General features: G+C 43.7%; 1 protein-coding gene across 4 annotated transcripts in view; it reads left to right on the forward strand.

The window, feature by feature from the left end:
• TANGO2 (transport and golgi organization 2 homolog) overlaps window positions 1-14,301 on the forward strand; it is a 79,860-nt gene that overhangs the window by 44,125 nt on the left and 21,434 nt on the right. For all 4 annotated transcript variants that reach the window (XM_065417605.1, XM_065417601.1, XM_065417602.1 and 1 more), the window contains one exon: window positions 513-627. In XM_065417605.1, coding sequence (XP_065273677.1) covers window positions 513-627 — 115 coding nt within the window. The remainder of the gene's footprint in view (window positions 1-512; window positions 628-14,301) is intronic.

Genomic DNA, 14,301 nt, shown 5'->3' on the forward strand with positions numbered 1-14,301 from the left:
TTTTGTGAGCAGAACATAATATGAAATGGAAAAATGTGCATTTTTCTCTTTTAGGAGACTTTTTCTCATTATATTTTTATAGTTAAAAAAAAAAGGTCTGCTTGTAAACTCAGGGTCATGAGGTCCTTCAGTGGAAAAATATGACATTAAATAGATCAAATAAATGAGCCACATTAGTTGTATACCAAGCCAGGGCTACAAGGAACATGTAGGGGAAATGAAATAAAAGACTGAGGAGAGTGGTAATATGCGAGAACATCTAATACCGAAGGCTCCTCAAACATAAATCCGTTGCAGGTTCTTCCTCAGAGTAAAAATAAGTGTCATAATTGCTATATTGGTTTAATGTGAGCACTATAGAAAACCCTAATTTCCATATTTTGCCCCTCATCAATAACAGGAATCCTAAGCCTTGTGTTCTGCTTGTTTGACTGAATTTGCCAGATTAGCTATCCTCACTTTCCATATGCAACTCATTCTAACTGACTCTAAATCCTTCCTCTTCTTCTTAGGTGCACTTGTAAGAAACTTCTTGACTACGGATCTGGACAGCTTCTCTTACTTGAAGAAAGTTTCGTCAGAAGGACACCTTTACAATGGATTTAATTTAATAGCAGCCGACTTGAGGTAAGTCTATAAAACTTTACAGATCAAAAGGTGAAGAGGGAGAAACAAGAAAGCAATGAAGTGCATAGAATTATTAGCACTAAATTATCACAGTATAGTGACTTGTCACAGGCAAAAGCTATAGCTCTTGTGCTTTTATTAACAGGCATGGGTATTCAAAGTTCTGAATGTTACTCCATTTCATATACTTTCTACAGTTCTCTTTTTATTTTTGTTTCTTCCAGAAACCAGAGGGCTGTCTTATTATCTAGTAATTTCTTGTAGTGCGTCTCTCAGCATCTCTTTCTTACAGAAAGGAAATCTTTCCATTGAAATATCTCTAAAGTTCTTCCACCCTTAATTTGTGATACATTTTTTGACTACCAGACTTCTGGACAACTACAAAAATTCTGATTCAGGATTTGGTTTGCCAATTTTAATGTGAACAAATACTGTCGGTCTCCAGACTTAACAAAGCTAATAAAGACACAGGAATAAAAACCCAGTCAAATATAAAGCATTGTCCTAACAGTACAGACACCATTATTATAAACAATACACTGACAGCTACCGGAGCGTAACATCAAGATTTGATTAGTGAGCTGCAGTAATTTAGCTGAGAGATCAGGATTAAGATTTTTAGCACTGAAACCAAATAAGAACCCAGAAGGAAATCAGTGTGACGGGGCAATGGAGTGATGGGGAACAGTGTTCAGAACCTGGAACCTTGATCAACGCAGCAAAATATATTTGATGGAGTCTGGCAGTATCAATTAAATGAGATGAGTAGTGAAAAACACAAACTGCAAAAGCCAATGGTTAGACACTAAGATCTTGTCTACATTGCCCCGCAGTTCAGACTACGGGGGTGTGACTATCAGTGCACACCGAAGTGGTGTGCTACAACTCCCCCATGTGGATGCTGCAGGCATGAACTAAAAGGTTGCTAATTTGCATTAATGTAGTCCTGTTTGAAAAGGACTCTATTAATGCAAACTAGGAACCTTTTATTTCACATCTGCAGCATCCACACAGGGGAGTTACAGCTCACCACTTTGGTGCACAATGCTAGTCACACCCCCGTAGTCTGAACTGTGGAGCAGTATACACAAGCCCTGAGTATCTGAAGATGTGACTGATGAAAGGCTGTAGAAGCGTTAGCCATTTAAAGGAAGTGCTTTTGGGAAATAAGTGCTAATTAATGGGAAATAAGATTTTAGAACTGTTGGAGAGATTGAATAAAGTTCAAGAGTGAGATGAAAGGATGAAGATAAATGGGGGTGGGGGATGTAACTGGAATTACTTTACAACTGAAAGAAATAGTTGAAAGCTGTTCACATTGGTCACCAGATCAGGTGAACAGGGAGAATTCGAATAAGTGGGGAATGAGGATGGTAATGAGGACTTGAATATCATTTGAATAGTCAGCTACCTGAAGACGTGCATCACAGGAATCAAACAAGAATTGTCAGTGATCAGAGGAGAATCCGAACTGAGACACAATTCATATGTCATCTCAGATGGTTGTTTAGCACTCACAAGAATATGAATTATTTCATAGCTATTATCGGTGTATATTGCTGAGAGAAAGTGGAGTTAATACCCAGACGGAGAACAAGTGTGACTGAGATTTCAGCAGTTCTTAATAGAATTAACAGTATCCCTAGACGATGACAAAATAGACACAATGGGGAAACAATAGAATTAATACTTTATTGGGAGACCGTTAAAATTCTCTGTGTGTTGGCATTTGGTTGTGTTTTTGCTTTTTGTTTTTTTTAATGCAATTAAACAGTCTTTCTCCTTATAGATATCTAGTAAGAAAAGTTGGATCAATTCTGCCCTTTGAGGATAATAAATAATAGTAAAATAGAAACATTTTGTACTGGTGATCAGTACTTTTCTTTTTGAGTGTCATAGAGCATATGTGTTGGTATTGGACCACATTGAAAGTTGAGGATAAAAAGAAGTACCAAATAACTTCCCGTCCACTGAATAAGGCAGGGGTCATACGTGAGAATGTAATTAAAGACTGAATCATAATGTGTACCCACAAGGAGGCTGGATTAAGGTTGTACAAGAATTTTCTAAGGTCAGTGCTTGTCTTTGCAACCTTAATGTTTTATTACCATAGTGGTTTTGGATGTAATTTCGTGTGTGTGTTTAAACCAAAATTTGAAAACAAAAATTACATCTAGTTGGAACCACATTGATCCCCAGCTTGGGTTATCTGGGTTTGGACCTTCAGATCCACAGCACAGACTTCTGCTACTTGAGCTAACAGAGTGGCATTGGTAGTCTGTTTATCCTCTGTGTGGACTGGTCACTTGGGGGGAAGGATGTTCTATCTTTGCCAGTGAGTTTCACGGCTATTTGAGGATGCAGAAAAATGTAGAGACAAAACTCCTGGGTTTAATTCCAGGTTCTCTAGGGTAGTGTTCTATAGTGGTTATAGATCCTTATGGACCTGCATCCCTGCCCTATCTGCCCCACCCTGGCTTCTTGCTCCCAATTTCTCAAACCTCCTCTGCATTCTAGTGTGACTGCTTCCTCCTCCTCCTCCATAGTGCCTAGATGCCAGCTGGGGGAACATTGAGAGCACAGGAGAGACTTGCTTCTCAATTCTGGTCCCCAGCACTGCAGTAGTTAATAGCAGGAGGAGTAATTGCAGGAGAAGTCTGCTCAGCCCCAGGATGCAGCATGCTCATTTACTCCAGGGGATGGTACACGCACAGTTCAATTGAGCTGTGAAGAGATGGAACATGTCCAGTGCAGATAAATTCTCTAAAGATTCTATCTGCCAGAAGCTGCTTACCCTCTACTGAATATGTGCAAACTGAGATTTTTTTCAGATTCTTATGACTTGGCCAAATTTGGGCGGAAAGCACATTCCTGACACGAGGATGACCCCTTACCCACAAGTCCCTGTTCCAAATATTGAATCTTTAGAACTTAATGGAAATGATTGTGAGAATTATTTTTAACCTGGGCAAAACATATTTTTCCTGATCTTTCTGAGAAATGGATGAACCGTTATCACTGAAATTTCTCAAACCAGCCTGAGGCAGATAACTGGCATGGAACATTTCAGCCTAAATGGTCAGTTTGGCCAAGTTTTAAGCAACTGAAAACAGGGTCTTATAAGTATTGATCAAGCTTAACCATAGGTGGTGCTATATGTTATGTACAGACAACCTTAAGTGACATATAATGTGTACATGTACTTAATATGCCTATCACAAGAGAGAGGATATAAAAGGTAAGGTATCTAATAGTACATATCCTCTACTCCATTCAAGTGTGCTCCTTGCATCTAGAATCACTAGACATCACAGACAATGCACCACAACTGTAATTTTTCCCCAGTAGGGACGGCTAGCCCTCCAGCACTGTATTCCCCAAACTTCCTACCACCTACAGACCAGAATCCTCCTCCCCCAAGTATCCTTTCTGCACAAGTTTGGAAAATCACTCTCATTTGGAGAAGAGGGTGCTGGAATTAAGTTCATTATACCTTTCTAGAATCCTGTCAACAAATGTGACACTGTTACAATTATTGTTCCCTCTACTTCACTGACCTCCATTGGTCATAATCCAGTCACCATCACTCACTTCCCCCCCCTGAAATTTTTAGATAAAGGATTAGGAATAAAACACTTTCAAGGTCTTTAGGTGCACAAAACCATAGCTTCCTTGCCAGTTTAGGCTATTTATTTTCATTTTAGAAACTGCTGTGATAAGGTGGGGAGGGAAAATGGAACTTTTTTTAGCCAATTGAAATTTAAAAAGAGAAATGTTTTATAAAGGCAGACTCACTCCAGCTGTGAAGATACCAGTAGTCTTTCAGTGCTTGCTGCTCCTGCTTAGGGATAAATGACCTGGTTCTAAGAACTGCAACAGTAGAAAGAGAAAGTGAGCACTTCAGAGATGTGTGAACACCAAACCAATCCCCCACATCGCTGCTCCAGGGAATAGATGAAGGACCAAATAGCCCCTAAACTCAGCTGGAGTGAGAGGAGATGGTGTTTTAAAGGTCTGCTGGTATCTTCAGCTGAACTCTAACAAGCATCGTCAAGCAGTAATTTGAATGGTCTAATTAATAAAAAGAAAACCAAAAACTGGGAGACTCAGTATCTTTATCAGGGAGTCAGTTTTTGACAAGTTTGATGCCCCCCACTCCAACCATTATTTGGACTCCGCTTTGTTGATTGGTTATAAAGAGGGACTTTGTTAACCTGCAAATCAGGGAAACTAAATCCACAGCAAAAGTAGATTGCTGTTTACTAAAGCTGAAACTAGTGAACTGATTTGTTGTGGCTGAGATAATGCATATATTGTTCTCTGAACACACACTAACCGGCCCAACACAGAAACCAAGTTGGACACTTAGTGTGTGTGCTCCTTCTTCCACCATTGGTGTGCTCTACTCTGCAAAGTTCATTATTCCACACTGGGACTTCCCCACCCTTTAGTTTTAATTGCTTCGTTTAACTTTACTGAATTTAGAGTTGCTGACCTCTTTCTTCCTCCACCCTGCCTCACGCCCGGCTCGCTGCCATCTGGCTAGCTTTCAACTAGAATAGCTGGCTTTATTAAATCTGTTGCTAGTTTACCCCAAGAATACTGATAGGTTATGAAAGACTCTCAAATTACACACTGTAGTGACAGCCTCCTGAATTGTACTTCCAGACAGAGCTGAGTGAATAATAGACTTTTCATATTTCAAGGGGGCATTGAAGGTGACGTGACCAGTTAACACCTTTCCAATCATTGAGGGGAAAGGGGGAAGAAAGGTGGTGGTGGGGTTAGTGGATTATAGATTGTTGTAATAAACCATTAATCCAGTGTCTGTATTCAGTCCTTGATTTTTAGTGTCTAGCAAAGTTATGAATTTAACCTGCCAGGCTTGTTTTTTGAAGGTGTTGTGCAGGTTTCCTTTAAGGATGAGGACTGAGAGGTCAGATATAGAGTGATCACGTTGATATTTTTTTTCCAATGTGAGTTCATTTGAGAGCACAGTGATGGAAGATAGCAGCAGGCTATCACAGGCCAGGCAGGTGGGGAGAGGCGCCCCTTGCCCAGCCCAGCCATGTCGGAGGGGGGAGAGGCGTCCCTCCCCCAGCCCAGCTGGAACTGCCAGGGGATGGGGGGGTTACATGCAGTGGAGAGGAATTAAAACCCTGAGCCAAGCAGCGGCGTTGCCCCACCACCACCACCACCATCCGCCCATTGTGCTGCAGCCAACTCATCTGGTGAGTTTAATGAGCGACTGTGAGTTAGTGGGAGGTGAGTTAGTGGGAGGTGCCCGAGCCGCCACCCCACTGCGTCCCGTGGGATGGAGTGCCACACTGTCCCAGGCTCCCCGCAACCACTGCCCCCCATCCCACTGGGCCTGCCCCCGAGCTTGCCCAGCCTTGGGAGCCAGCCGGTGGGCTTGGGGAGGCGATGGCTGATCTCCTGCGTGGTCCATGGGACATGTGTGTCCATGCACGGAGCTCGGCCTGCGAGCGCCTCCCCTGTGGGCGGGAGGGCCTGCGGGGAGGGGAGCTGCGTGTGACAGCGGGCTGGGGCGGCGGTACTATTTCTCCAACCCAAAACAGAGAGGAACCCCTCCCCCAGCCCAGTCCCACCCTGCCGGAGCTGCCACAGCCTGGGAAAGGCGCCCCCCCACATCCTGAGCTGCTGCAGCCCCGGGGCAGCCTGCACCCCAAACCCCTCATCCTCACCCCAGAGCCCGCACCTCAGCCGGAGCCCTCACTGCACCCCAACCTTGAGCCCCCTCCCACACCTTGAACCCCTCATCCCCAGCTCCACCCCAGAGCCTTCATACCCAGCCATAGCCCTCACCCCCCTACATTCCAATCCACTCCCCTAGGCCTGAGCCCCCTCTTACACTCCAATCCCCTCATCACTGGCCCCATCCCAGAGCCTACACCCCCAGCCAGAGCCCGCACCCCTCCTGCACCTCAACCCTCTGCCCCAGCTCTGAGCCCCCTCCCACATTCCGAACCCCTCGGCCACACCCCCGCCACACATCACCTCCATATTGGTGCACATAACAAAATTCGTTCCGCACATGGATGTAAAAAATTAAAGGGAACACTGATAGTGATTGTCTTGTTTCACCTACGTAGTTGTTCTTGTGGCATTTAGTGCACTGGATGAGGTACAGCCAGGGCTGGCGCAACCCATTAGGCGACCTAGGTGGTTGCCTAGGACGCTACAATTTGGGGGGTGGCGACCGCGGCGGTATTTCGGCGGCGGGACCTTCCGCCGCCTAGGGCAGCAGAAAAGCTGGCGGCGCTCCTGGGTACAGCACATGTTGTGATAGGCATGTGTAGGACCTTTGGATCTTGGAAAGGAGTGTTGTGGGTGGTGGTATGTCTACAGATTTTGCATCTGTTGTTCTGGCAGGATCTGGGCCGCTTTGAGTTGGCGTGTCCTGGTCTGTGGGGAGTTTGCTTCTCATTATGAGGTTCGGGGGGTTCTTATTTGAAGGCTAGAAGAGGGGATTCAGGAAAGATTTCTGTCAGGATGTGGTCCCCATCGAGCATGCATTGTAGCTGTTTGATGAGACCCCACCTGGTTTCCAGCGTGGGATGGTAGGTGACAACTTTGGGGTGTGTGGTCAGATGGGGTTTTATTTCCATATTGAAGCACATTCTCTTGGGGTATTTGGGTGCCCCATTCCTTGATGCAATCTACCTCTCTGGTAACCTGCTTCTCTGGTGTAAAAGAAATAACCCCAGGGGAGGCTCCATGTGCAGGATTTTCTTTGCTGATTTAATGAGTTGCAGGCTTGTGCTGGATCTGCAGCATCAAAGGATATAGAAGAAATGCTTGATGAAAAATCTGCTTTGTTAAATGGCTATACTTGGGAGCTAAGAATAGCGAGACTTTAAATGCGAAATGCGTATTGAAGCAAAGGCTATAAGCCATTGTCTGTATAGAGTGACAAGGTTTAATGTTCAGGATGGACTTCAGCTATTGCTGACAGGATCAAAGATCACCCATGTTGCAAAGGTGGTGTGCTTAGTTATTTAGGGTGGGTGCTGGAGGCAGGGATTCTGACTGCATTGTTCATTCTTTCAGCCAGTCCACTAGTGATATTTAATACCACCATTGGAGAATAACAACAAAATGCCATCATCTTCCAATAGGGTAAAGAGAGTGAAAAGCCAGGCCCCTCCACCCCCAACACACGCACACACACCTCAGTATCGAAAGCTGTTGCACATACTTTGACTCCTGAGGAACCCTGCTAGCAAAAAAATGCGAATGCCAAAAAGAAACTTCAGATGAGTTAAGAAGCAGCTGCCATAGGCTTACTATAGCCTTGCATGACTCTCAGGATTGGCTCAAAAACTACTTCCCCACCTTTTACTATGATGATTGGAGGGGAAAAGCACACTTTGCACCCACCAAATACAATAACTTGCTCTGGACAAGTGAAGTTGTAGAATTTTTGCAAGGCTGCCTTACTACATAACCGCCAGCTAAATAGCAATTTTAAACACTACAGTGCTTGAATCTTTTTATTATTTTTATTTTTTAACTTTTTTTGAAGTGCTGAGTAACCACAGATTTATCTGATGTTGAATGTTCAGTACCTCTGTAGATCAGGTTATACAACATCTGTAACTGAAAAGAGATCAGAAAGGATACCATGGGTACCTTCTTGTTTGTTAACAAATACCTAAAATGAGATTCAAATTGACCAAGCAAAGCCTTAAAATAACTCAGTCAGTTCTAATGTGTATATACATTATACTTATGGAAGCATTTATCTATTACAGGGATCGGCAACCTTGGCACGCGGCTGGCCAGGGTAAGCACCCTGGTGGGCCTGGCAGTTTGTTTACCGGTAGGTTCGGCCGATCACGGCTCCCACTGGCCGCGGTTCGCTGCTCCAGGCCAATGGGGGCTGCAGGAAGCGGCACGGGCCGAGGGATGTGTGGCCGCGGCTTACCCTGGCGAGCCACGTGCCAAAGGTTGCCAACTCCTGATCTATTAGCATAATCACATTAAGATAGTTTGGAAGGCTATCTTCAACTAATGTTAACAATAGGAGTAAAAAATACAAAGAACTACACTAGGTCAGTAGGTAACTGTCAACTCCATAAAACAATTTGTTTTTGTGTTTCGGGTCAGACTTCCATGAACAAAGGGACAGGTATATCCCCCAGAAAGATGTACATGCTGACTAATTTTTTTTCAATGTTGATACTGCTTCAACACTGAGTACCCTGCTGAAATAAGATTCTTAGTATGTTAATGGTGCAAAGCCATTCCTATCAAATATGTGAACTCATCATGTCATGAAATTAGAAGTAGTCATGAAAGAAATGTAGTATATAAATGTAAATTAGTTTTCCATATAAACAGCAAACATGATGATTATTGCAGTTGCTGATATAAAATGGTGCAGCAAAATAACCATTAAAAGAGAGATTGAAAACTATTTTGACAATGCTTACTGCTGTGTAACCAATAGATAGCATTATTTTGCAGTTCCTGTTTACTATCTTTACTATTCATTTCATTACACTCTAACAAAGGGAGGGAAATATCCAAGCATGTGATGCTACAAACAATGGGAAGTGCATTTATAGGCTGATCCACAACATGCTGAAGGTTTGTTCGCATGCATATTTCAGTCTTCTCTACCCTGGCATAATGACATCCTGTTAGATTGACACAGGTACAACCATGTGAGGAAAGAATTGGATGAGAAACCATGAGGATTTTTAAAGCCTGGATTGTTTGCTTCCACAGCTTGTCTTCGCATCTTCATTTTAAAAACAAATTCTTTGACATTTCTAGTTTAACCCAATTCTCCATGTCATCACAGGTGTTTGTCACCTTTAATATTATTGATTTTTAATGACAGAGCTGCATGGTGGGGGGGAAAAAATGTGGTTTTTAGTTTTCTAACCTCTTCATTAGTGTTGCTTCCTAAATATACCACTTCAAAACAGTACGGAGTTTGCTAACCTCTTCTCAGCCTATTTCCTGTTCTGAAGTGGTATATTTAGAAAGCAACACTCTTCTTGCTGACTTGGAGGAAACTCTGTGTGGATAAGCACATTTTAGTACAGTGGAGTTTGGCATACAGCAAACTCGGCCCTTTATTTTGTTCCCTTGGTGAGGAGTCAGGGTCTCAGAGCCCGAGCGCCTGCCCAAGTCCAAACATCTACACTACTTATTTTTAGCCCCCCAGTGAAAGCCCTGTAAGCCTGAGTCAGCTGACCCAGGCTCTGAGACTCACTGCCGTGGGTCGTCTTTTGCTGTGTAGATACAACCATACATCCTACTAATTTGCCCATAGTTTCTGTAATGAAGATAAAGGGATTCTAGGAAGAAGGGTTGGCAAGTAGTCATGAGAAGTGGGTATGTTCTTTTGGTGCTCCATTCAGACCTTTAATTTGGTAAATTTTGGGTAGGTTTGATTAATTGGGTTTGTCGTTGATGGGTGATGGGTGGGACTGAATTCTATGAGATCTGCTGAAACAGCAAATAGCTGGAAAATCAGACTTTTTACATTGAAGTCTAGAAAGTTACTTGATCATGACATGACACCACTGCACAAAATGCAACAAAAAAAAAGCAAACTGAGTTAATCTGAGAAATTGGTATCCATAAGAGAAGTTATGGAATCCTCAAAATATCTTGGACACACTGTCCTGAGTTTACAAAAACAAGGAGGAGTCCGGTAGCACCTTAAAGACTAACAGATTTATTTGGGCATAAGCTTTCGTGGGTAAAAAACCCCACTTCTTCAGATGCATGGAGTGAAAATTACAGATACAGGAATAAATATACTGGCACATGAAGAGAAGGGAGTTACCTTACAAGTGGAGAACCAGTGTTGACAAGGCCAATTCAGTCAGGGTGGATGTGGTCCAGTCTCGATAACTGGTGAGGTGGTATCAATACCAAGAGAGGGAAAATTGCTTTTGTAGTAAGCCAGCCACTCCCCGTCCTTATTCAAGTCCAAATTAATGGTTTTAAGTTTGCAAATGAATTGCAGCTCTGCAGTTTCTCTTTGAAGTCTGTTTTTGAAGTTTTTTTTGTTGAAGGATGGCTACTTTTAAATCTGTTATTGAACGTCCAGGGAGATTGAAGTGTTCTGCTGGCTTTTGTATGTTACCATTCCTAGTGTCTGATTTGTGTCCATTTATTCTTTTACGTAGAGACTGTCCGGTTTGGCCAATGTACATGGCAGAGGGGCATTGCTGGCACATGATGGCATAGATCACATTAGTGGATGTGCAGGCGAATGAGCACCTGATGGTGTGGCTGATGTGGTTGGGTCCTCTGATGATGTCGCTAGAATAGATATGGGGACAGAGTAGGCAACAGGGTTTGTTACAGGGATTGGTTCTTGGGTTAGTGTTTCTGTGGTGTGTAGTTGCTGGTGAGCATTTGCTTCAGGTTGGGGAGCTGTCTGTAAGCAAGGACTGGCCTGCCTCCCAAGGTGTGTGAAAGTGAGGGATCGTTTTCCAGGATAGGTTGTAGTTCGTTGATGATGTGCTGGAGAGGTTTTAGCTGGGGGCTGTACGTGATGGCTAGTCTGTTATTTTCCTTGTTGGGCCTGTCCTGTAGTAGGTGACTTTGGGGTACCCGTCTCGCTCTGTCAGTGTGTTTCCTCACTTCCCCAGGTGAGTACTTAGTTTTAAAAAGGCTTGATAAAGATCTTGTAGGTGTTTGTCTCTGTCTGAGGGATTGGAGCAAATGCGGTTGTATCTTAGGGCTTGGCTGTAGGCAATGGATCGTGTGATGTGACCTGGATAAAAGCTGGAGGCATGTAGGTAAGTATAGCGGTCAGTAGGTTTCAGGTATAGAGTGGTGTTTATGTGACAATCACTTATTTGCACTGTAGTGTACAGGAAGTGGATCTCTCGTGTGGACTGGTCCAGGCTGAGGTTGATGGTGGAGTGGAAATGGTTGAAATCCAGGTGGAATTCTTCAAGGGCCTCCTTCCAGTGGGTCCATATGATGAAGATGTCATCAATGTAGCGCAAGTAGAGGAGGGGCACTAGAGGACGAGAGCTGAGGAAGCGTTCTAAGTCAGCCATAAAAATGTTGGCATACTGTGGGGCCATGCAGGTACCCATAGCAGTGCCGCTGACTTGAAGGTATAAGTTGTCCCCAAATCTGAAATGGTTGTGGGTGAGGACAAAGTCACAAAGCTCAGCCACCAGGTGTGCTGTGGCCTCATGAGGGATACTGTTCCTCACAACTTGTAGTCCCTCTTCATGTGGAATATTGGTGCAAAGAGCTTTTATATCCATGGTGGCCAGATGGTGTTTTCAGGAAGATCACCAATGCATTGTAGTTTCCTCAGGAAGTTGGTGGTGTCTCGAAGATAACTAGGAGTGCAGGTAGAGTAGGGTCTGAGGAGAGGGTCTGAGGAGAGAGTCCAACTAGCCAGATAATCCTGTTGTAAGAGTGCAAATGCCTCAGATGATGGGGCGTCCAGGATTTCCAGGTTTATGGAGCTTGGGTAGCAGATGGAATACCCCTGATCAGGGCTCTAGGGGTGTATCTGTGTAGATTTGTTCCTGTGCTATAGCAGGGAGTTTCTTGAGCAGATGGTGTAGTTTCTTTTGGTACTCCTCAGTGGGATTGAAGGATAGTGGCCTATAGAATGTGGTGTTGGAGAGTTGCCTGGCAGCTTCCTGTTCATAAACCGACCTGTTCATGAGGACTACAGCACCTCCTTTGTCAGCCCCTTTGATTATAATGTCAGAGTTGTTTCTGAGGCTGTGGATGGCGTTGTGTTCTGTACGGCTGAGGTTATGGGGCAAGTGATGGTGTTTGTTCACAATTTCAGCCTGTGCACATCTGTGGAAGCACTCTATGTAGAAGTCCACTCTATCATTTCGACTGTCAGGAGGAGTCCATGCAGAATTCTTCTTCTTGTAGTGTTAGTAGCGGGGTTCCTGTGGGTTAGTGCACTGTTCAGTGGTGTGTTGAAAATATTCCTTGAGTCAGAGACAGCGAAAGTAGGCTTCCAGATCACCGCAGAATTGTATCATGTGCGTGGAGATGGTGGGGCAGAAAGAGTCCCCGAGATAGGACAGACTCTTCTGCCAGGCTAAGTGTGTGGTTGGATAGATTAACAATATTGTTGGGTGAGTTAAGGGTACCACTGTTGTAGCCCCCTGTGGCATGTAGGGGTTTAGATAGTTTACTGTCCTTTTTCCTCTGTAGAGAAGTAAAGTGTGCGTTGTAAATGGCTTGTCTCGTTTTTGTAAAGTCCAGCCACGTGGAAGTTTGTGTGGAAGGTTGGTTTTGTATGAGAGTCTCCAGTTTTGAGAGCTCATTCTTGATCTTCTCCTGTTTGCTGTACAGGATGCTGATCAGGTCGTTCCTCAGTTTCTTTGAGAGCGTGTGGCACAATCTCTCACCATAGTCGGTGTAGTATGTCGATTGCAATGGATTTTTTACCTTCAGTCCATTTGGTATGATGTTCATCTGTTTGCACTTGGAGAGGAAGATGATGTCTGTCTGTATCTGTGCGAGTTTTTTCATAAAGTTGATGGATTTCCACTTCATACGGCTAAATTCAGTGCCTTGCGTGGTGCCAAGTATCAGAGGGGTAGCCGTGTGAGTTTAGAAACCCAGGATGCCTTTCTTAACCTGGTCATCAACAGAGAGATTACACGGGTGGGATTTAGTAACTAGCCCAGGCAGTAGTCCAGGAGGCTTTGGTGTGTAGAATGGGGTCAGTATGGGAATAATACAGAAGGCTTTGGGCAAGTGGAAGAAGAGTCAGATGTCGTGCTTGACTTTCTGTAAGCTTTCTTACAATCCTCATCCTATCCCCACCTCTGCACAGTAAAGCCACCTTGCCCTGTGGTTTAATGATGAACACAGGGACCCAGCTGTCTGTGGTCCTGCTGTGCCACCTTCATTGAATTGTTCACTCTGATGTTTGAGCGCTCAGTTATTTGAGAGTTTTATGAGATTTGGAGCATCCCATACACCAGCGTGGGTAGGAAGAAAAAGGTTCTGAAATTGAGTATGAAAGAAATGATCTCTCTTCTCCCTGGCCTCAGGCTCTTCCCCCCACCAAAAAACAGAACATCACCACACTAGTATTATTTGAAACTCTGCCAGCAAAATCACTGAGCAATGTTTTATGTGCTGTGAATATCTGACCATACTTTCTCAGTCATCTTATTTGTTGGTAGTGTATGTACAGTAGTGTATAAAAATGGCAAGTATTTTTCAAAAAAATATTCCGAACAGAAAGGGAGCATTCTGATTACCTCATGAACATTCTAAAGAAGTAGATTAATCTGTGTGAACCACACAGCTCAGCTGAAATTTCTGTTCAGTATTTTAAACTGCCAACTTCATCTCTTTTTCCTTGCACAGAAAATATGCAGTCACACTGTTATATTAGCTGTAAAACAATCCAGGCTGCATTGTTACATGTAAAATATTCATCCTGTTAGAAGAGTAGAGCTCATGATGTCCCTGGGGTATGGTTATCTCATGATAACCATGGCCTGTGTTGTACTTTATTTCCTCATTACTTTTCACTTTGTTACATTACTGTTGATTGCAACAAGGAGCTGCCTTGAGTGTGGAGGCAGGGTAGATGTGCAAAAGGACACACTGTTAATATTGTGTCAGTGTCAGGAAGTAATTCTGAACAATAAATTCAGAATAGCTTTCAGCTGC

Source organism: Emys orbicularis, chromosome 16 (genome assembly GCF_028017835.1).
Source record: "Emys orbicularis isolate rEmyOrb1 chromosome 16, rEmyOrb1.hap1, whole genome shotgun sequence".
NCBI lineage: Eukaryota > Metazoa > Chordata > Testudines > Emydidae > Emys > Emys orbicularis.